The sequence below is a fragment of the Molothrus ater genome, chromosome 3 (genome assembly GCF_012460135.2).
Source record: "Molothrus ater isolate BHLD 08-10-18 breed brown headed cowbird chromosome 3, BPBGC_Mater_1.1, whole genome shotgun sequence".
NCBI classification, from domain to species: domain Eukaryota; kingdom Metazoa; phylum Chordata; class Aves; order Passeriformes; family Icteridae; genus Molothrus; species Molothrus ater.
Window position 1 is genome coordinate 1,375,329 of NC_050480.2, and position 22,090 is coordinate 1,397,418.

A 22,090-nucleotide genomic window follows, 5' to 3' on the forward strand; every position below is an offset into this window, starting at 1 on the left:
TTTAGGGTGTCAGCAGAGTCTTTCTGCTTTCAATCTCTTGGGTATTTTGGATGACAGAGGGGAATGTACATTCCTGTTACTGGAGCTTTAACTGCATATTTCTTTCTTTGCTTACTAATTTTCTTCCTTTTTACTGTATTTTATTCTGTTTTAGGTTGGCCTTAACCGCATGAACTAAAAGATGGTGCTGAAGTCCAATATGACACAAGAAGTTGGTGTATTTATTTTTTTTTTGGGGGGGGGGGATGTAGACAAGTTGACTCCTGATGAGGTCCCATATTAATGATTTACAGGCAAAACTCTAGAGTTTAAAGGAGTGGGAATGAAGTAACCCAGTGAGATCTGCGGACATGTCTGGCAGGCCAGTGTGCATTGCAGATTTTGAGGAGCATGCTAGAAGCTTCCTGCCCAAGTCTGTGTACGATTATTACAGCTCTGGGGCGGATGACCAGGAAACCCTGGCAGAGAATGTGGCAGCATTCTCCAGGTAGGAGGATGATTGAAGGCTGGGGTGGGAGGCAGGGGGTGTAAGTTCTACTTTATTGGTAGATTTAGTGGTGCAATTTTAGATTGTTCTCTGTGAACAAAACTCAGTTTTTCTGCAATGTCTTTCTATTTTAGCAAAAAGACTCTCAGCTCATTTTCAGGACAACTCTCTCCCCTTTCACTCCTCCACCTAACAATTTCTGTCAAAAAGCAGTCCCTAAAATCCATTAGCACCTTTTTAGTTTTGCCTGCATTTGGACTCTTTTGTTAACAGAAATTCTCTCCAGAGTCTTTCAGCTACAGTATTTAATCAGCCAATGAAACTTTAATTTCTATGTTTTGGGTTACAGTGCCAGGAAGGGGTTCTTGGGGGTAGCATTGTACATTTTAGGTCCTTAGTCAGTTTTGCCTTTTCCTTAGTTCTCCTAAACTGAATTAGTGCTGTGGCCTTCCCAGATGAGAGCTGCAGGAAGGAGTTGCATTTCCCAGCCCTGGAAAAAGCCACGGCTCAGTCCTGGGTGGCCCCGCTGTGCTCAGGGGTTTCCAGCAGGTCAGCCCTTCACCAGGAGGGTGCTGTAAATACTGGGAACTGTTCTAAACCGCTTCTGACTTAGACTGACCCTCCAAACTGTTGGCAGAACCTGGGCTCAGCTCATCCTTAGCCTTGGAAGCACAAGGTCAGCACAAAGTCAGGGGGCACTTGCTGTGCAAGTGTCACAAATGGCATCAATCAGTCGGTTCCCTGCTCCCAAACGTCCCTGAGCAGGGCAGAGGGAAGGAGGCAGCTGGAGGCTGCTCCCCTCAGCCCAGCTGAGCCCAGTCAAGCTGCTCAAACAGCTGCTGACATCTCCTTCCTTCTGGGGCTCTGTTGGTGCAGGCATTTAACCCCCTGCACTTGTCTTTGCAAAGGCTTTGTCTTTAGTTCCTCTGAGCCTAACAAAACAAACCATGACTGTCCTGGTTTATCCTTGCTCTTTCTCCCTCCCTGCTTTGCTACTCACTGCTCCAGTTGCTTTTCCACAGGCTGTGGGCCATTCAGCTGAAATCTGATGCAAGTTGAAGGTTGTAGCAGACTCTGATAATTCATTTAGCAGGATCTCAAAGGTCAGAACCTTAAAATTAAGGACACACATAGAAAAGCTTTATAATGTCAAGAGAAGACAACTCACCTCCAGTGCTTATTCCAGACCTCCTAGCTCCACGCAGAAGCTGCCATCACAGAAACTCTCCTGCTCAAGCCAGAAGATTGCCCAGAGGAGTGAATAGGAGCAGGAGGGGATGGAGTAGCACTCGCCTGATTTTTATTGTACCTTTTTTAATGCTTCCAGATGCTCTGATGCTACTTGCCCTCATAAAAGCAAAATGAGACATTAAAGAAGGGACTCTCCAAGGAAGCACTTGCAGACAATAAACTGCAGGAGCAGTGAGTGTTTGACTTGTAACTGCTGAAGCTGATCATGGTGAGGTGGGATCTAAGCTGCCAGGGACAGGCTAACAAGAGCTGGGCACATCCCTTGCTGTGCTGGCACCAGCAGAGCAGGGAGATAAGGACAGCTCTGCTCTGAAGGCGTTCCTGCCACAGGGATGGATTCCTCTGATAAGAGACCTCCTTGCATTGGGCTGGTTGTCTGTGGCTTCAGGCTTACCTCATCTTTCCTGAATCTTCTATCAGGTTTTCAGTAAAGCCCTCCAGTTTTAGGTGTTTGAAACTGTGGTGTTTGCAGGCGGCCTGGGACTGAAGGAGATGTTCCTTAGCAGTGCCTGAGGTATTAGAAGAAATCGATGCCATTTGGTGTCAATGGCTGCAAGTTCCTCAGTGCTGGGTCCCTGCCCTTCAGCAGAGTGGGGATGAAGGGGCTGGGAGGTGTTTGTCTTTGCTCTCCCTCCCTTTGCATTTATCTGACATAAAACAAGATCCCCTTTTCTCAGCACGTGGGATGCTGCCATGAACAGTCCTTAGACCGTGCTTGCAATGGCTTCCTGGGAATACATCTCTAAAAGCACCTCCTATAAAGACTTTGTAATATTTTGGTTTATAAGATCTATTTGACACAAGGGACTTTGAAGAACCCTTCTTTTCCCCTGGATGCAGCTGGGAGAAGCATGGCCCAGCTGTTAGAGATGGGGCAGTGCTGCTCACTCTGACCCTCACACAGTCCTGGTGTTCCTGCCTGTTCCTGACTGCAGCTTGTGGGTAAATATAAAGTCAGATGGACTTTACACCCCCAAGGCACAAAGATCACCAAGTCAGATGATTTTGTGAAAGACAGGAGTATGTTCAGCTTCATTTGCTATTGATTTCTCCTGTCAGGAGCTTGGTTGCAGGGTTCAGTCTGATTTAGAAAGTTTGCAGATTATTAAATATTTATAAGTTTAAATGGAAGAGAAAGCACAAAGCTGAACCAGAAGCAGGAATGGTTAACCTGTACCTTTATGGTGCAGGATTATTCAGGTGAGGTGTGAGGGTGGAAAACCAGTGCTGGATTCATCTGTGAGTTCCTTTTCTTTTGGCAAACAAATGGTTTCATTTCTGGAGAAGTAAATAGGTCTTATTAAGGACTATTATTAGTATTGTTATGAAGAACTAACCCTAATGGGTGGTTGTGTTGCTGGATCCTGCAGTATCTTTAGAACACTCCATGCAATTTTTGGAGCAGCACAATTCATACTCATTGCATTATAAAAGGAATGTCTTGGCCTTTTGACCTTGAGGTGCTTTGTGTAATCAGCTCCCAGAGTCCAAGCTGCCTCCACAAGGACAGTGTTTAAGATGAGTTTAACCCAGGTACAGCAGCTCTTGTGGGACTGAGGGAAGAACCAGCACTTGGATGCTGACAGCAGTGTGTTCCTGCTGAGGCCAGAAAAGTATTTCTTATTCATAGTTCTCAAATGGCCCTGGCAGAAATGAGGCCAGAAAGGATGATTTGGGATGGCAGAGCATATGTCATTCCCTGTGGTGCCTGCCTGCCTTCTCCTTGGGTTTGCTCAGCATCCTGGAATGCTGAGTGTCCTCCCAGGCCTGTCTGGAGCTGAAATCCCCTCTGGAGTTGTCACAGAAGTGAGGGCCCTGGATGGAGAAGAGATTTTTGTGACAAGGTCAGGATGCCTTTAGCTGATGGCGTTCAGGAAATCAGTCTGGAGCCTCCCCTCTCAGCATGCCAGGGAGGGGGGATGTGGAGCAGGCTCCTGCTAATCCACCCTGCCATGCCATTCCTGGAGGCCTCGGGAGAAGCTGCCTTGTTCTGTTGTGTGCAAGGAGCAGCAGCTGCTGCTTCAGCAGTGCATCATCAATTCATCAATTGCATTCATCAGTGCAGGCTTTCTGCAAACCTGCTCTTACCTTAGAGCAATTAAAGGCATTGAAATGGCCACAGAAGTAATTTAAACGCTGGTTAAAAAAGCAAGGCTGATGGTGGGACTGGGAAGTTCAGGGGGAGAAAAGGAAAGGAATGCTTGGAATAATAATTTACTTGTGTTGTTGTGATGTCTTTCACCTCAGATTCCCAGTGCACCACAAAAAGAATGTGGATGGCAAACCATACTGGGAGGGAAGACCACTTTCCCCAAGGAAAAGCAGCTGTTGCTTAGCCTGGCACAGCACCAGCCCCTGAAGGGAAGTGGAGCTGTAGGAAACAGAAGGGCAGCAAACTGGCTTGGGTTTAGGATGGAGGCTTGGCCTGACCACTGTGTCTTTTTCCAAATGTGCTTTTTCCCCTGCAGCATGAGGGGATTTGGGACAGCTCGGGAGAGGAACAGGAGGAGCTGCTTGAAAATATGGTGCAGTTTGAAAATTTCCATGTTTTTTCCCAGCTGAAAGCAGCCAGTGCTTCCCTCTCACCCCACTGCAAGGTACTTTACACACAGAATTTTTTTTGAGCGTGGAGAAAAAAAGCAAAGAACTCAAAAGATTAATCCCCCTTCTTTCATTTTAATCCTTCCTTCCAAAGAGCTTTTAGCTGGAACTGCCTAAATCGGGAGCGCTCGCTGCCTTCCCCTCTGCAGCACCTCCTGCTTCCAGCTGGGAAGAAGGATGCACTCACTCTCACTCGCTGATTGCAGCACACCAATGTGGACTTGGCTGGGAAAAGATGTGGGTGATGAGGAGATGATGAATTAAAAAAAAATAAAATCCAAGTTTTTTTCCAAAATATGCAGGAAATGTTTCACTGAAGGACTTGGAGGAAGCAGATGCTGTGTGCAGCCCAGTGAATGTGCCGTGGTGATGGGGAAATGCTGCCTGTGAGCTTTCCCTGTTCAGACAACACTGCTTTCAAGTGTCAAACTCAGAGCTGGAAACACCCAAGTTTCCTAAGCAAGAGCAGGTTTTACTAAAGGGTCATGATACTCTGCTATCTTGGTGTTTTTGTGGGAGCACTCAGTTCTGGGTCAGGAGTGCCCATCCAGCTTGGATGCTGGTTGAGAGGATGTGACCTGATCAGGGATCTCTGCTCAGGACTGCATCACTTCTCTTGCATGCACTGCTGGGAGGATTTTGGCTCCTCCTGTTTCTCTTCCCAGCCAAAAGCACCACAGGGATGCTTTACCTCAGGACTGGCCCTCACAGGCTGGCTGTGAGATGGCAGAGGCAGGTACCAATCTGAGAAACCAGGAGCCTGGGGAACAGGGAGGTGCTTCACATCCTTCATGCTTTTGGGTTTGACTCTATAAATCAGCAAGGTTACAAAGGGATTTTTCTTTTCTTTCTTTGCTGGGAAAAGATACCTCAGGGCAGAGTGGAAGCCTTCAGAATGAGGATTAGGAAAAAAAGGGGGAGAAAGAAGTAATGTTTTCTTTGTCCCACCCTCAGCCCATCCTCCCCTGAAAAATAACAAACTGCTACAATGGCATGAAAACAAGTGTGAGGAGATGTTCCTGCCGTGTGTGTCTTGGCACTGAGCAGCACAGCTGACTTGCACAGCCACACATCTCCTTCCAAGCATCATAACTGTCCTCCTCCTCCTCCCTGGGGAGCATGCCCGGAGAGCTGCCACAGCTCCAGGCCTTCAGAGAGGTGGGTCTCGTCCTGGCTCTGCCCCAGGCTTTTTGGGGAAATGTCTCTTGATCTCTCTATAAAATAGATTTTGTCTCTTCTCCCTGAATTTTCATTTTAATGCTCAAGCTCACCTCTACTCGCTGTTGGAGGGTAGCAGTGGCTCTGGTTCTCTCTCTGTGCTGGTAATTACAATATTCCCAGTCTCGAGCATTCTGGTGCTAAGCAGTTGCTCAAGTTCAGCAGTGTTAGACCATAAGTTTTTAATTCTTCTCTGCAATTACAGTTCAGGAGCCATGGGAGCCCTTTTGGAGGTCGGTGCTTGCAGTGAGGCTTTGGCCTGGCTGAGCTCAGGAGAGGCCTCCCCAGGTGTGGCACCCCCTCTTGTGGCTTCTAGTGGTGGCAGTGCTGTGACAGCACCTGGGTGATGGGGAAAGTCCCATGGCACAGCAATCCCCAGGAATGCAGCCCTCCTCATAAAACTCTGGATGTTATGGTGTCTAGTTGATCCCCTAATGGGGATCATGGTCTTCTGATGCTGTTTTGTGGGTGGGAGGAAAAAAAAGGTAAATTTCTGTGTGTGCAGACCTGTGGTGTCCAGCCTGGCTGCAGTAAATGGTAATTTCAGGTTAAGTGTGTTTAGTTTGCTCTGGTTTGGAAAAGGGAGTTCCAAGCCTGCAGGCCATGCTTGTGTTGCCAATAATCCCATGTCTGTTGGTTCCAGAGTCCATGGAGGGATAACTGAGGTAGCTGATGACTTTCCCCACGTGCACACAGCCTCTGGCTTTCAGGGGGCTGAGACTCACCACAATCTCATTGTTTTACAGCTCCTGTCTTTCCTTTCTAACAATGCCAGCCAGAAATGTCCAGGGGCTCTCTACCTCTTTCACCCTCGCTGCTCTTGGGTCCCTCCAGGTGTTGTGCCCTGCAGGGGTTTTGCTGCAGCTCTGGGTGCCACAGTGGGATTCTGTTCCAGCCCCAGTGACAGACAGCAGCACACCCTGCTCCTGTGCGTTCCCCCTGCTGCAGCCCCTTACATTCAGTGTATTTGTGTGTGTGCCAGGTGGAAGCTGTACCCGCGGGTGCTCAGGGACGTGTCAGTGATGGACCTGTCCACCTCCGTGCTGGGGCACAGGGTCACCGTGCCCGTGTGCGTGGCCGCCACCGCCATGCAGCGCATGGCTCACCCGCTGGGAGAGACGGCGACAGCCCGAGGTGAGCGGGGAGGGACAGGGCGGCGCCTGCCCGGGCATCCCGGCTGCCTCTGGCTCCTGGGGGCTCTGAGCTGCTGCTCAGGGGTTGGTTCTTACCGTTGTTTTTTTTACTGTTTCACTCTTCCTGTGGTTTCCCTCCCCATGAGACGGGGTGGGGGAAATGAAGGATACAAGAGGGGAATAATTTGTTACCTACAAAATTGAAACATCTATCTAGCTATCCATACATTCTGTGTAACTGTAAACATTGTCACAGCAACATTCTTCCTATTAGAGAATTGACTCCAGAAATTCTGAGGCCTTGGTTTGCCTGGCAAGAATCCTTGCCTGGAAGAGAGCTCTTTGAGAGCATCCCAGGGAGGCAGTGAGATAAGGGCCCCTCTGGGCTAGAAGCTGCACAAAGATGTTGCCAGCACAGAGGCTGCTGCTCAAAAGGATATTAATAAGAATTCAGATGGGCAACTGTCTCCTGCTCCTTTAACTCTGGCTGCAGAATGGCACTGAGGAAGAGGGTGGGCTGTGCATTTCAGTGCTCCCATGCTGAAAGGAAAAGGGTACAAAGCCTAAATAGGTGATATTTAAAAAAGCAATAATCCTGTGCATGGCTGGGTTATTCTCTGGCAGCGTTTCCATGCCCAGTGCAGCAGATCTGGTGTGAAGTGAGTCGAGTTCTGAGCCCTGCAGTGGGAGCTGCTCTCAGTTCTCATCGCTGTGATGTGCACGGGGTGGGCTGCAGCGCTATCTGTGAGAAACACACTTCTCCTATTTCACAGCACGGCTGGGGCCGCGCTTTTCCCCTCCCAGGAGCGCTACGAGGAGCCGCTGCCGTTTTCCCTGTTTGTAAGTGCCGGCTGCTCCACGCGATGGCACTGCAGCACCTCGGATCGCTCTGGGACGGCCGCCCTGCTTCTGCCCATCCTTTGGCAGCTCCCGCGGATCCCTTCTGGGCCAGCTCCTGCAGGGAGGAAACTCTGAAACTCTGTTAAGTGCAAACATTTAATTGCAACGGTGAGAGCGAGATTTGGAACACAACATTCAGGATGTTTCTTAGCAAAGATTCCCACTGATGCTGCAGCCCGGCCACATTTTAAGCATAAATCCTCAATGGCATGCAAAGTTGAGTGGTGCAATAAGGCTGGGTACCACATTTGCAAACTTTAACACATGATTATTGCATTTAATGTTCCTGGGTTTCCAAGCTGGCACAGCTCAGTGTGCTGTCACCACCAAAAGTTGGAATATGTGGTCCAGTAAACTTATCTATTGGAGCTGGTGAATTTTTCATTGTTTTCAAAGGATGAGCAGTATTAAAATCACATCTTCTGTATTGCATTGGCATTTGGAGGAGAAAAAAAATGGCTTTGGTTTTGTGCTGTTAGAGGAGGAGAAGGGCACTTGGTGCTTTTGGTTTGACCTTATGAGATGACAGAAATCAGCAGTAAAGTACACATTTGGTTTAAGGGTTCTCTTAAACTTGGGACACTCGGGATCAGGGGGTTTGCCACATCCAACTTCTGTTCCAGAGGCAGCACAGGGTTTAAGTGAGCAAACTTTTGGTTGCTTTAATTCAGCTTCTGCTTCAGCTGCATGGGTTTGCACAAGCCAAGGAAGTCTGATCCTTGTGGCTCCTGCCAAGCCTGGCATGCTCAATAAGCCTGGCTTTTCTTGGCTCAGGTGTGCAGGATGTGCTGTTTGGGGTGGTGCCTCTGCTGTGGCCATGGTCCTTGAGAGGCACAGCATGGCCTGAGTCCTGTCCCTTCCCAGGCAGTGCCCTGGCTCCTGTTGGGGCACAGCAGCTCCCATGGAGCCTCCCTGTGTGCCACCAGTCTGCCTTGAGCCCCAGGGATAATCCTGGTTCTCACCATGCTGCCCTGCAGAGCAGGGAGGTGAAGAGAGCAGTGGCAGCTCCTTCCCTGAGCGTTGAGAACAACGCTTGAGGAATTTCCTGGAGTGATGGGAATTGTCTTGCTTGGAGCTGCTCTGCTCTCCCAGCAGGTTTGGCCACGTGCTGTAGGGTAAATGTTCCCTCTGGGGACAAGGGCGTGTCATGGTGTCCCCCAGAACTCCCTGCCCTCACAACCTCTTGCTCCGGGGCTTGTCAGGGCCTGGGGCTTCTGCTTCCTGAGGGCTGCTGTCCCAGAGCAGCCAAGCTGCTGGAGAGGGGTGTGCACCTTCCCAGAGCAGGGCAGGGCCTGTCAGCTCACCTGAAACACCCTTCATGGGCAGTTCTTGTGTGTGAGTAAAGAATCTTTGATAGGGAAAAGAGCCAGTTGTCATTTTAGGAGATGCTGGTGACAGGCCAGCCAACACAATGTGATTCCAAAGCTTAGGTGAGCCCACTCTGAGCACAATAAACTGCAGTCATGGTCAAACCTTGCACAGCCTCAAATCCAGGTGTTGCATTTACACACACTCCCGTTAGCTAGACTTTAAAGTAATAAATGAATTTTTAAAAATGTCTATGCAGGCTGGAATAAGGTTGCTCCTCAGTTTTCTCTGACATTTGTCTGAATGTAGCAGGAGTCTTTCCTTACAGAGAAAGCTCTCTTGTCCTTGAAACAATTTCATGCACCTTGGCAGCTGTCCCAGTTTTTCTAGGTCTTCCTTCAAGTATATTCCCTGGCATTTTAGTTGTAGTTCATCAGTGTATGTGGCAATTTTCCAAAGAATGGATTTTCTGTTCGGTAGAGACTGAAAAATTGGGAGGAAAATTGTTTTGGATTAACTGAAATGTTTCATTTGATCCAAAACATAATGTTTTATTTCATTTTCCTACTGGCTAATGCTCTTAGCTATAGTTCTGTTTTGAAACAAAAGTGTCAGCTCAGGAGAAAACATTTCCATTTTGAAAAGATCAACACATGACATTTTGACTTAGGTGTTTTTTTCTCATCCTTCCCACTCCAATTTCAACCTCTTTGACTAAAAATATTTGCCAAATTCAATGAATAATCTTAGCCACTAAAGAGCAAAAGGTTGTTCTCTAAACACTTTTCAATGGAACCCTTCTGATTCTATGGGATCTTTTTCCTCTTGCTTGTCCATCAGCAGATTCCCTGTTCCTCCAAGCCAAGGCATTCCTTTGCCACGCTGACTTCATGCTGTGCTTGCAAACCAGCGTGATGGGACCCACCTCGAGTACCCTGACTCAAAATCCTGAGCACCATCCAGCTGCTCAGCAAGAAATAGCTGAGCTGTTTTGCAACCTTAATTGATTACGAACAGATCTGTAGCATTATTTTATTGAGATTTGTGTTTATGTTCCTGCTCATTGCATATTGCACTTAATGGGTGGTTTAAATTCCTGTTTTCACCTCACAGCAGCATTGCAGTGCCTGGCTTCTCCGTGAGTGGCAGAAAATCAAGCTGAGAACCCAACTGTGCTCTTGGCCAGGTATTTTGGGAGCTGTCACTGACAGTGCTCAGGCTGGAGTTTCTGTATTTGCCCTGTGCAGCTGCACTCCTGCCCCTCTCCAGGCTGCTGCTGAGGCAGGAGGGGTTTCACCATCACCTGTGACGTGACTGCACCCTTTGCTCTGCCAAACAGAGCACAGGAGTGCTGACTGCAGAGCTGTTCTACTCTCCCTGCTTTACAGAGTTTCTGGCAGCTCTGTCATTCCCACCAGAGAGGGAGCAACACCTTTGTTCCTTCAGCTCTCAACGGGTTGCTGCTGTGCTTTTCTCTCTCTGATGCTGAGCACTGAAATTTGGGTGTCCTCTGCCCATCAGACATGGCTGTGACTGGGAAGGAGGGATTTGGCCATTTATTACATTTTGTGCTCAGCCACAGTGAAAGTACCAGGACTTTGTACCCACCTGTTACCTGTGTGGTGATCAAAACGTGAGGTTGATTTTGAGATACAAAAATTAATGTCACTCCAGAGCCATGGAGAGGACAATGTTCACATGGGACAGCGTGGCCTGGGCTGACCTGGCCTGGATTGCCCTCAAGAGTGGCATGGCTGGGGGACTCAGTGCTGTGAGTGTGCCCAGGCAGCCTGGCATGGCAGGCAGATCCCAGATCTCTTTTGGCCATGTGTCCCTTTCCAGCCCTCTTGTGCAGCTGACAGAATGTGTTGTGTCGATGGGAGGATGGCAGGCACTGCTCTCACACAGGGTTTGGGAAGGGCTGAGGGAGGAGAGCCTGGCAGGGATCTCTCAGCCAAGTGTGGTTTGTCCAGAGAGCAGCATGGAGTTCTCTAAACAACTCTGTTTCTCAGGAGATGCAGCTCCCAGAACACGGCTGCTGCTGCTCCTCAGAAATGCCACCGTGCCAAAGGACATGGTGTTGATCCCAAGGAATGTCCACTGGCCCTTAGCTTGGGCACAGTGGATTCTCTGGATTCAGGGAAAAATGCCTGCAGTGGGGCAGTTGGACTGCTGGCCTCCAGAGATGCCCCTGAAAGGGAAATGATGGGAATTTGCCCAGCTAGAGGAAAAAAGCAGTTCCCATTCCCCTACAAGGTAACCCCAACAGAATCTGCAAGCTTGAGCTGGGCTCCTCTCCAGTGCCCTCCCTGAAGTATTCTTCCTCTGAGCTGCCCACAGGGACAAATTCCACACCCTTCCCAAACCAGGGAAGGAAGTGATGCCCCACCAGATAGGAGGAGGATGCTCTGAGGCTTCACTATGGAAAAAGGGCTAAAAAAGGTCACTGCTGTGTTCCCCAGCGGGGCTCCCAAGTGCATCCTGTCCTGTTTGCTGCTGTGTAAAACACCTCAATTGAGTTTTCCAGAGTGAATGGCTTCCAAGTGCCAGAGGGCAGGTTTGGATTGGGGATTAGGAAGAGATTCTTCACCTTTCTGTGATCCCATGGACTCCCCCAGCTCCCTGTGCAGTGGCTCCTGCTGTGCTCTCTGCGCTGTCACAGAGCCCAACAGGAGCCTGCAGGGTGTGTAAGGGTGAATGTGTCCTTTGGGCGAGGCTCAGGATTAAAAGAAGACCTGAGGTAAAAAAAAACAAAAAACCAACATAAAAAACAAGCAACTAAAAGCAATCGTGCAATGGCATGAGGAAAGGCTGGTTTACAAAAACATCTCATGCTTAAACTCTGGCAAATGTCACATATTGCAGCAAGAGCATCCTGTGGGAATATGGCTGTAGTAGGACTGATTTGAAATAATAAATAATTTGCAGCACCCCAAAAGTGAAGTGTAAAATATGGTTATTAGAGGAAATGAGTTGCTTCAGTTTTCTTCAACTGCAGCTAAATATGTGAGAAGTTGGAGTGTATTTTTAGAGAAACCTAATTTGAGGTAGAAAAAAAACCCAAGCAAACCTGGCAGCACTTCAGGCCTCTGTATCTCATGGTTTTAGAAGTCTAGAAAATTGTCAAAATAAGCTTTAAAATGATCAAGATCAAGCACAGATTGACCAAAACTGGAACTGGGGATTTCTAAAACCTTGAAAAATTTTATCTGTGAACTTTGGATTTGCCTGAGAGATCTAAAGTGTGTGTGTTGAGCTGGTGCTTCAGCAGAGAGCTGTGAACTTTGCAGGAGAGACGAGGGGAATTTTGTGAGCATACTTGCATGAAAATGCCATAACCCCGTTTGGGATGGCTGAACTCTCATTGAACCAAACTGCTTAAACCTGATCTTAAATAAGAGAAAAGCACTATTTTCTCTGTTGCTACATGGGCAGCTAAGTTGAAAGGATATGGTGATATCTCATGACTTATATCTTCTCTTCACCAAAAATGTTTTATTGTGCAGTTCCTAACTAAATTTTTGCTTTTGCAATAGAGGTAGAGTTGGGAATAAAGAGGAAAAATGGAGATAAATGGATACCCAAAGGCAGATTGAACCATAACATTTACATTTCTCCCTTATCTGATGTGAGGGTTTTGCAATTCCCGGGTTTGCAGCAGTCCCAGTACAGAGGGAATTGTGTCCAGCAGTTTAAAGGAGAGGAACAGGATGGTTGCAAACTGGAGAGGTTTGGGTGATTGCTGCTGGATTTCCAGTGAGGGAAAACTGGCTGGTGGCCCTGGGAGGGTGTAACCAATTTGTTTGAATAAGCTGTTCATAAGTTTCCACTCCAAGAGGCTTGTAATCCTTATTTAATAAAATGTTGTCATAAAGACCACTTTTTAATTCCTCCATGGGCTGGGGATGACGTCTTGAAACAGAGGTCCATTTACATTAAAAATATGCATACTGTGGTAGACCAAGGAAAACAAAGCTTTCTATAATATTTCTGAGTTTTACGGTGTGTTTTTCCTTTATTTTACTATAAGTGACAGATTACTCCAAAAAGAATGAGTGACAGATTCAGGAAAACTTATCTGTGTGAGGTTGGCTGGTGCAGGCTGGGCTGGCAGCCTGTCATGGTTTGATGCTGGCACAATCTCGGGCGTTTGCAGTTTATTGCAGCCTTTGAAAAGTCTGTTTCGGCCCACACGTTCAAAGAATGAGTTGGAGTTCTTCAGTTTTCGGTCTCAGAGTTGTTTATTGTTCCTTATCTATAAAAATTTTTCTCCTGTCCAGCCAAGGTCCACTCAGCAGGACAGACAAGAGGCACTCTGCCTGCCCCCGGGGTACTGCTGTCTCTTTATACTACAAACTAGTATAATGTGTATAATAGTATATACTACAAAATGTACAATGTGTACAATTACTTTGCAATACCTATCACCTATGTTAGACAGTGAGCTTCTATTCTAAACCAATCCCTAACATCACAGCAGAAGATGGAGGTAGAGAAGAAGAAGAAGAAGAAAGGCTGGACATGCCAAGTCCCTCTATCTTGTCCCCAAAACCCCTAGTCTGAAAACCCCAAAATCTACTTTTTCACCAAGTGATAATTTTATTATTACCCTACTTCAACTTCTGTGGCTTTCATGTCTTCATACAAAGCTGGTAATTTGCTCCACAGGTCACAATCAAACCCCCAGGTGTTCTGGGCTGTGTGCCAGGGTCTCTGAGCCCCCTGGCAGGGGTCTCGGCAGTTCTGGACACCCAGAGGGCTGTACTGAGTTCTGACAGCACAATGCCAGTGCCCCCGTGAAAATATATGCTCCCTGCTGTCTGCTGCGAGATGTGACCAGGAATAGTTAGCAGGCTCCGACTTAGGAATAAGCATCCCAAAACCCCTCACTTCCGCCTGTGTGGAGGGCAATTTTTAGGAGGCAACGTGGCAACATCCACCAAGCTGTAAGCCTTAAATGCATTTATTTGAACGCTCCTGTTCAGAGACTGTCACCTTGTGTTCCCGCAGCCTGCCAGGCCGTGGGCACGGGGATGATGCTGAGCTCCTGGGCCACGTCGTCCCTGGAGGAGGTGGCGGCGGCGGCGCCGGCCGGGCTGCGCTGGCTGCAGCTGTACGCGTACAAGGAGCGGCGGGTGACGGCGGCGCTGGTGCGGCGCGCCGAGAGCGCCGGCTACCGCGGCATCTTCCTCACCGTGGACACGCCGTACCTCGGCCGCCGCCGCGCCGACGTGCGCAACAGGTTCCAGCTGCCCCCGCACCTCAGGTACTGCCGCTGCCTGCGGCAGGGGTGCTGGGGGAGAAGGTGGGGCTGGGAACGGCTCTGTGGGGCTGTGCGTGTCTCTGCTTGGGCTGCGATCTGCTCTGGGGCGCAACAAAGCTTTCCTGCCTCTTGGCATACTAAGGCACTGTGCCAGGCGGGCTGCTGAAGTAAGAGACATTGGGCATTTCTTTATGCATGGATCAATTTGTTCTTGGCTATCTTCGAACTTCAGCTAGGCAGAGCCTGGAAGGACCTGCTCTGATGTTGAACTGGGATCCACCAGCAGAATTGGCTGGGCTCCAAAAGTGGGCCAAAACTCCCTTCCAAGAGATGTTATGGTTCCCTCTGTGTTGTCCAATGACACTGCTCTGGGTCCAGGGCCATGGTGCTACCGACTGCAGAGCCTCTTTTTGAGCAACTTCAGCTTTTCTTTTACTCCAATACAGAAACACATGGATATCAGTCTTTCTAAATTCTCCATAAGGGCAATTTTTACCCCACAGTATGTTTTGGGACATTTTCTGTGTCTCAGAACTTGTGGCATCGTGATTGACTTCAGCACTAATTCTAGTTCTTCCCCACTGCAGGGCCAATGAGGAATTCAGTTTTAACAGAGTTAAAGCCAGAATTTTAACCTTAGAGCGGTGTTTAAGGATGCTGATTTGCCTGGCCTTTTGTAAATATGAACTGATAGACTGTAGAGACTCCCCTGATGACATATGCTGAAGTGCTGGCACAGTTCTAGCAGCCAAGGATTGGCTGGAAGAATATTTACTCAATGGAATATCCAGGACTTGAAGCTAAAAATCTTGTGAGGTTCTTGCATGTAGATCTTGGTAAGAACCACAGTCTACTATGGCATATGTTAGAATTCTTTAGACCATGAAAATGAACACAAAAATGGAGAGACAGAGAAAAAAAGACAGCCTAATGTATTTTGAAGCAGCTAAACTTTGAGGCGAGTTCTGGGTGAAAGCTAGTTTTGAATATTATCAATGAAATTGAATTGTTCTTCCTATGTCTCCAAAGACTGTTGTGTTGTACTGTACACGTGTTGTAAGTAACACGTACTTAGCAAGAGTCACATCCAGAGGTTCTTCTTCGTTCCCATACTATTCCAAAGGAAGATAAGCCATGGGGCTCTGCTCTTCTCTACCTGGCCAAAACCCCTCCAGAGCCTGGGGTGTTGACTCTTCCCCGTGCACTTGTGCTTGCAGCTAAGAGATGAAAGCTGACAGAGGAGCTGAACTCTGTCCTGATTTCTCTGTTAAAGTACAGTTTTAGGAGGGAAGCACTAGAGAGCAAAAAGGCCCTAACACATCTAACGTGAAAATGTATCACACTGGTACATGTGTGCCCTATGTTGTAATTGTGCTAGAGATCTGTGTTTGACACATGATCAATATACACTGACCTTTTACTCTAAAAGATAAAATTAGGCAATTATGAAAATAGCTTGCTTTTTAGGGGCAGTAGAGTTTTAAGGCTTGGGGTTGAGGAGTTCTTGAATGCGAGTCCAACAACCCAAAGACATTTGAGGAAAGTGGGAGAGCGTTTCTGAAGCACTTTGACCCCACCCCAAATATATTTGTTAGATTTGCCCAAATATAACAAGGTTTTGAGTGAACAGGATGAAATCATGAGAAATTGGAGTAATCCTTAAAGGTTCCAATTCATCACTGCAGATCCCCGAGTGCTGCCTGGGCAGAGCTTTGTTGCAGAGGCCGTGGTGAAACTCTCCTAGCGCAGGGCTCTGCTCATTTATGTGATAACTTTTTCTTGGCTTCGGGTTTTCAACAAAGTTTCAAAGCAACAACAAGGTGCCATTGTGCTCTGAAATGTATGTAAGGCAACATTCATCCAAGTGTTGATCTGCATTTTGCAGGCCAAGAAAAACAACAGTTATTTATATAATCTTATCCATGGTTCTGTTTTTCTCTGGGCACCCCACCCTCCACAAACCAACAGCTGAAAAGCTGGATCTTGCTGAGAGCCCACTCCTTTCTCGTTTGCTTCTGGGCCTGGAGCTGAACAGAAAAGCCATGTGAAATGCTGCTTGTTGCAGGCATGAAATCAGCAGTGAAACCAGCCAGGTTCCATGCAAAAACACTCATGCACTTCCCAAAATGTGAAATATGAGTATTAAATAGCCCAATATGGAACAGGACACAGTTTGAGAAGAGTAGGGCAACTGGGACATGGATGTGCTAGAACCTGGGAGATCTTGTTGCTGAAAAACTCAAGTAACAGCAATGTTTTCACATGAGCTTCCTCTCCTCTCTACATTTTACAAGGAAATGTACAAAAGGGGATGCAAGGTAGACAGGCTGGCTGTTGGCCTTATTGGACAGATGAAAATTCTGAATTCTTTGCAAAGCTTCATGGACACCCCTCTGTTTCATGCAGCATAAGAAAACTTTATTTCCTCCCTGATCCCCTATTCCTCTCATAGCTGAATTCCCTGGATTTGAAAACAAAACCTAGCCCTATTTATTTTGCTATAGAAGTCAGACTATTACCTTGGGCCAGAGAAACTTGCCCCAAAGTTATCACAAAACCATCACAGAAAGATAGAAAGGCTTGGGTTGGACGGGACATTAAAGATCCAGTGCTTGTGTTGATTATCAAATGCTTTGTCAGCCAAAGGTTTTGGCTCACTGAGGAGTGGGATCTGATGTGCTGGGACTGGCTGGTTTTGCTCCTGCCCTGCAGTGCAGCAAAGCTTTACCTCAGGCATCCTGAGTGCTGCCTTTAGGGACCCATGGTGACTGCAGAGAATCCTCCTCAGACTTTTTTCTGTGTCTTCTGTGGCTTTTTAGCCTGAAGAACTTCTCGAGCAGCGAGCTGGCCTTTTCCTCAGGGAAGGACTTTGGCGAGGACAGCGGGCTGGCCGTGTACGTCGCCGAGGCCATCGATGCCACCGTCAGCTGGGAGGACGTCAAGTGGCTGCGGGGGCTGACCTCGCTGCCCATCGTGCTGAAGGGGATCCTCAGGGGTGGGTAGCCCTGCTGCTTCCTGGGACAGGGCAAGGGGAGGGCTGTCACCTCCTCCTGCACCCTCAGGAACCCACCAGGGAAGGTGTTTGTGGGAGCAGCTGCTCAAAGAAGTGCCTGGTGTTGTCACCAACGCCACCATTAATACCATCATGCCAGTGATTTTGCAGTGGACAAAATCATTCAGCAAAGAAATTTCTTACTGACGAGTTCTAGAGCACAATAGAGAAAATAAGGGCTAGCAACCGAGGTGGCTGCTGATCTAAAGGGATAAAATGTCCTGCTCCAACATTTCAAGCTACTTTTCTGGTCTTATTACTTAAAGACAAAACCTTTTTCTGTGTTGAGGCGAGGCTTTGGAAGGCTGAAGCCCTAAGGTGGCTTTGCAAGAGCTGACAATGGTTTTTTTAGTGATTCCTTGATTGTGGTGTCTACAAGCTCCCACTGATGGAGGGACACGTCTTGTTTGGGATTTTTCCTAGCTGATGATGCCAAAGAAGCTGTAAAGCTTGGGGTAAACGGGATCCTGGTGTCAAATCACGGAGCACGACAGCTTGATGGGGTCCCTGCTACTGTGAGTGCTGATGACAATATGCTTCAGTAATCTCTAATTTTCTCTGCCTTTTGGCTTCTTGTTTGCTTTCTCTGAACATGTGGAAGCTGGAGAAAAAACCTGGAATAAGTGTTCTATGCCATAAGTAATAACCTCTCTCCACTTCTCTATGTATGTCACATCATACTCTGAGTTAGACACAGCCTTTCCTTGGTACATCAAATTGGAAAATCTTTCAGAATTTTTTTTTCACTTTCCTCTTCCACATCTTCTTTCTCATTCTTTTTTGAAAAGCCCTCATTGCTATTTGCAGCACACTGAAGGTTGTATTAGGGTCGTTTTTCCTCTTTTAATATTCTTTGGAGGCTTCTGAAAAATTGTAGTTAAGAAAGAGCTAAAGGCAGAATGAAACTCTCAATTTTTCTCCTTTCAAGTATTTTCACCTTTGGAAAAGGGAGAGAGTGGTTAAATTACAGTTTTTCCTTTTTCCTTTTCCTTGTCGTGCTACCCCATGACTTTTCCAAAGGTGAAAGGGATTTGAGAATTTCTCCGTCGGCAAAAAAGAAAGAAGTAAAGGAAAATGAAAAAGTATGTGCTCAGGATGAAGGAAAAACCCCAAAATTCCAGTCATCACTCATCTTGCTTCATTTGGTGTGGGAAAGCTGCACAAATAAAAAGAGAATGAAAGGGAGGGGAATCAAAGCCCAGTTGTGCCTCTCTGAGTATTTCCAATATGTTCTCGATGAAAAACCTCCTTTTTTCCATGCTGGCTCCCTGAAGGGAGAAGGGGAGCAGGTCCTCTTGTCACCTCCTGGGAATCCATTCCCCAATTTCACTGAGAGCATTTGAAACTCCTGGGCAAGCCTGTGTGTGAGGTAATCCAACAGCAACAATGTATAAGGTTGTTAAAAACATAATTTTGAGGAACCCGTGAGAGCTCAAGAAATACAAATTAATTTTTGACAGCCGCAGCAGAAGAGAAATTTGCAAACTCCTCGTCAGGAGTTACTCCTTTGCCACACCAAAGGGCAGAGGAGAACTGCTAAAACTGATGTGTTCCCTGGATTTCTGGTGCAAAGAACACTACTCCACAATGCCTGTTTTTATAAAGAATCTGTATCGGGTCATGTTAAATGGTTCTGATTTAGAAACATAATAATTTGCTTCAGTTTCGTGGGGTTTCAGATCGTGAGCTGAACCCAAGCTGGTCAATATTTCTAGTGTCTAGTTACACATTGAGGAAATCTATGTTTTAATTATGGTTTGCATCATGCTTTAGTTATTAGAGCACTTTAATGTTGGTACGGTTTGTCAGGATGTAGAAAGTGGTCTCTGGATGTGGAAATAGATCCAAAATATGTCTGGCAAGGGAGCAAAACCAAAGGGAGGGGGAAAATCACAGCAAGTGCCAAACTTCAAGAAAATTTTAATCCAAATCTAAAAACAAAGTGCACTTTCAAGTTTTTTTTCCCCATCTTCTAGTCATTTTTATCCATTAGAAAGGAAATGAATTACATCCGTATTTGAAAGATGTGAATTTGTGTGTCTTTTGTCTTACTTCCACACACTGTTTCCAGTCTCCTTAATACTTGGCTTCTGGTGGTGTTCCTTTCCTGATTTTCATGAATAGGAACTATTTAGGTGGCCTTGTAGGAAAATTTGCCCTGTAATTAATGCTCCAGGCTTGAATTCAGAGGCTCATCCTTTCTTTGGGACCTCTTGCATGGCAAGTGGAATTACTTAATTCCCTGGTTACACACTTGTAACCTGAGAACAGTAAAAATATTTCCCCCCTTACTTGTGTCACTGGTGTAAGGGATAAGCTGAGAAAGGGGATGAACAGAGCTCAGTGAAAACAGCATACATGTGCATTAAAAGAAATTACTTCCCACCTTGCTCAAAACTTAGAGGAAAGTTAATTTTTTCTTATATCAAAAAGTTTTTCTCTATAGTCATTCCTGTAATTAGATGCATTTTCAAAAGGGAAAATGCATTGATTAAAACTTTTCAGCCAACTCTAAGTTCTTCCAGGCATGTGTTTCTCTCACTCCTTGTCTGTAGGTACAGTGCCTGCCTCTGGGCTCCTGAGCTGGCCCTCAGGATAAATGAATGGGAAATTTAAACAGGGAGCAAAGATGATTATTTAAAAAGTGAGCTGATCCAATTTCATCCCCAAGCTAGTGAAGACTGGAAGTTTGGGAGGTAACACTGCCAAAAGGCTTCCTTAGTTCTGCTGTTTTGTATATTCTGCATAAGAATCAGATACTGGCTTGTGTCAGATTTGTGTCATGGGGTCAGATGGCCACTTTGTGAGAGCCTGCTGATTCTCATTCTGTTTATGTGACTCTCCAAATAAATCTGACCTTTGTATGTACCTTCTACCCTGAAAGTCACTGCTGGTTCTCAATACAAAGCTGTGTTATTTGGGTGTGTATTTAGGCATGCAACTGCTCATTAAGCTGCTGTAAAGCTTGGATCCTGTGTGTAAGAACTGGCTCAAAAAATAAATAGAGTTTCAGGAGCAGCCAAGCTGTGTTCCTGGTTTCTCTCTCCTAGATTGATGTCTTGCCTGAAATCGTGGAGGCTGTGGAGGGGAAGGTGGAGGTGTTCCTGGATGGAGGAGTGAGAAAAGGCACGGACGTTCTCAAGGCCCTGGCTCTTGGTGCCAAAGCTGTTTTTGTTGGGAGACCTGTCCTCTGGGGACTGGCTTATCAGGTAGTGAGGGAAAGCCCAAGTGCATACTCACTGTTTAGCCCTGTTAAATGCACATGCATGTGTCTGTGTGCACAGAGGAGCGTGTGTGTGTGATGCATCTGTGTGCATCCAGATCATCTGATTTGCTGTTGGCTAAAATTTGCTATGACCAACCCTCAGGATTTATGTTTGTGCAGAAAACCTTTCTTGGCACACGTATACATGTCTGTGCCTACACACATAAACGTACACATAATAGTTCTCATTGTCTCCTAATCTCCCAGGGTGAAGAAGGAGCAAAAGAAGTTCTCCAGATGCTGAAGGAAGAGTTTCGCCTGGCAATGGCACTGACAGGTGGGACATTGACATTTCCTCTCTGAAATCACATTTTCTCAGAGCTTTCATTTGCCCCAGGCAAGGTGCTATAGCAACTTGCATGAGGGGAATGTTTGCAATCTAAACAGGTTAGTCTGTGGAGAAATGGGAAAAAGACTTGTTATCCCTGCCTTATAAATGGGGAACTGAGTAGATTAGGTGAAAACATTATTAGGTGAAAACATTATTTTGTGAGGGTTTTTTTCACAAGGAGAGCAATAAATCCATAGAAAAGTAGTGGCAAATCTTTGGTTGCTGAGGGGTGGATTTCATCTGACAGAATGGAGATTTTTTTGAGGCAGAAAAAGAAAATGCTTAGAGTGGGTTGGAAAATCAGGGGCTTGAACTGATCTGCAACTTCTCCTCCAGGATGCCGGAGAGTAGAAGACATTGACAGGACCCTGATCCGAAGACATCAAGTATTGTTTTCCAAGATTTAGGTCTGAAGACTCCTGCCTTGTGCATTGCCTGTTGTGCTTCCAGACAAAATCCCTCTGTGGGCCTCCTCCTGCAATCCTGACTGAGGGAATGCTCTGCTCTGTAGGAAATCACTTGTTGAAGAAGGAACTCAAGGCAAATTTTACAGGTGCCTCCAAATCTCTCAGGCTCTTAAGGAAAGCTGCTGCACTGGGAGGTGTGATTAGAGATGGGCCTTTATACAAGACCAGCGCAGAAACTTCGAGGTGTTTTTCAACAAATGCTGATAATTAATTTCCATGCCTGGGAGTAATTTAGCTGTTAAAGTGAAACTATAAACAGAAATGCTGAAATTTAAAATGCAAAAGATGCTTCTTGCTCACTGTTTAGAGAAACTAGACTGTAGATTGTAGAGATTAAATCTTGCTTTCCTACGAACAGAGTGTCCTTTCCCTAGTGACTTTATAAGCATCTGGGCTTGTGGCACGTAGGCTGTAGGAGCCCAGAGGACTCTTCGTTGTAAGGAACCAAAGAGCAAAGCAAAACTGGGGAAATCTGGAGAAATTCAGCTGTTTAAGTGGCACAAGCCCCCCTGCAATCAGACAGCTGCTATGTACATGCATTGCATGTATGTCAGATCCTTGGCTACTGCAAGTCCCTGTAGCCCAAACTGTGCCAGCTGCATCCACCTGGAGCTCTGAGTCCCATTTTTCACCTGGACTGATTTGCAAGGGAAGGCTGATGCTGCCTGGGAGAGTTTGTAGAATTTGCAGCCATGTGAAAAGGGAAACTTCAATAACTGAGGCATTTACCTATGACTTGGGAAGAGCCTAGTGGCTCTCTTGAGTTTCCATGCACCCCCTTAAGTCAGATAAATCTTGGTGTTCTTCACTCTGC

General features: G+C 46.7%; 1 protein-coding gene across 1 annotated transcript; it reads left to right on the plus strand.

Annotated features, from left to right (window-relative positions):
• Positions 1 to 350: 350 nt before the first annotated feature.
• HAO1 (hydroxyacid oxidase 1) lies at positions 351 to 21,262 on the plus strand. The gene is made up of 8 exons (XM_036380585.1): positions 351 to 487; positions 6,540 to 6,691; positions 13,909 to 14,164; positions 16,981 to 17,156; positions 17,637 to 17,728; positions 20,264 to 20,422; positions 20,686 to 20,755; positions 21,146 to 21,262. Exons 1-8 carry the CDS (start codon positions 351 to 353, stop codon positions 21,214 to 21,216), a joined length of 1,113 nt encoding a protein of 370 aa, XP_036236478.1. The 3' UTR covers positions 21,217 to 21,262.
• Positions 21,263 to 22,090: the final 828 nt, after the last annotated feature.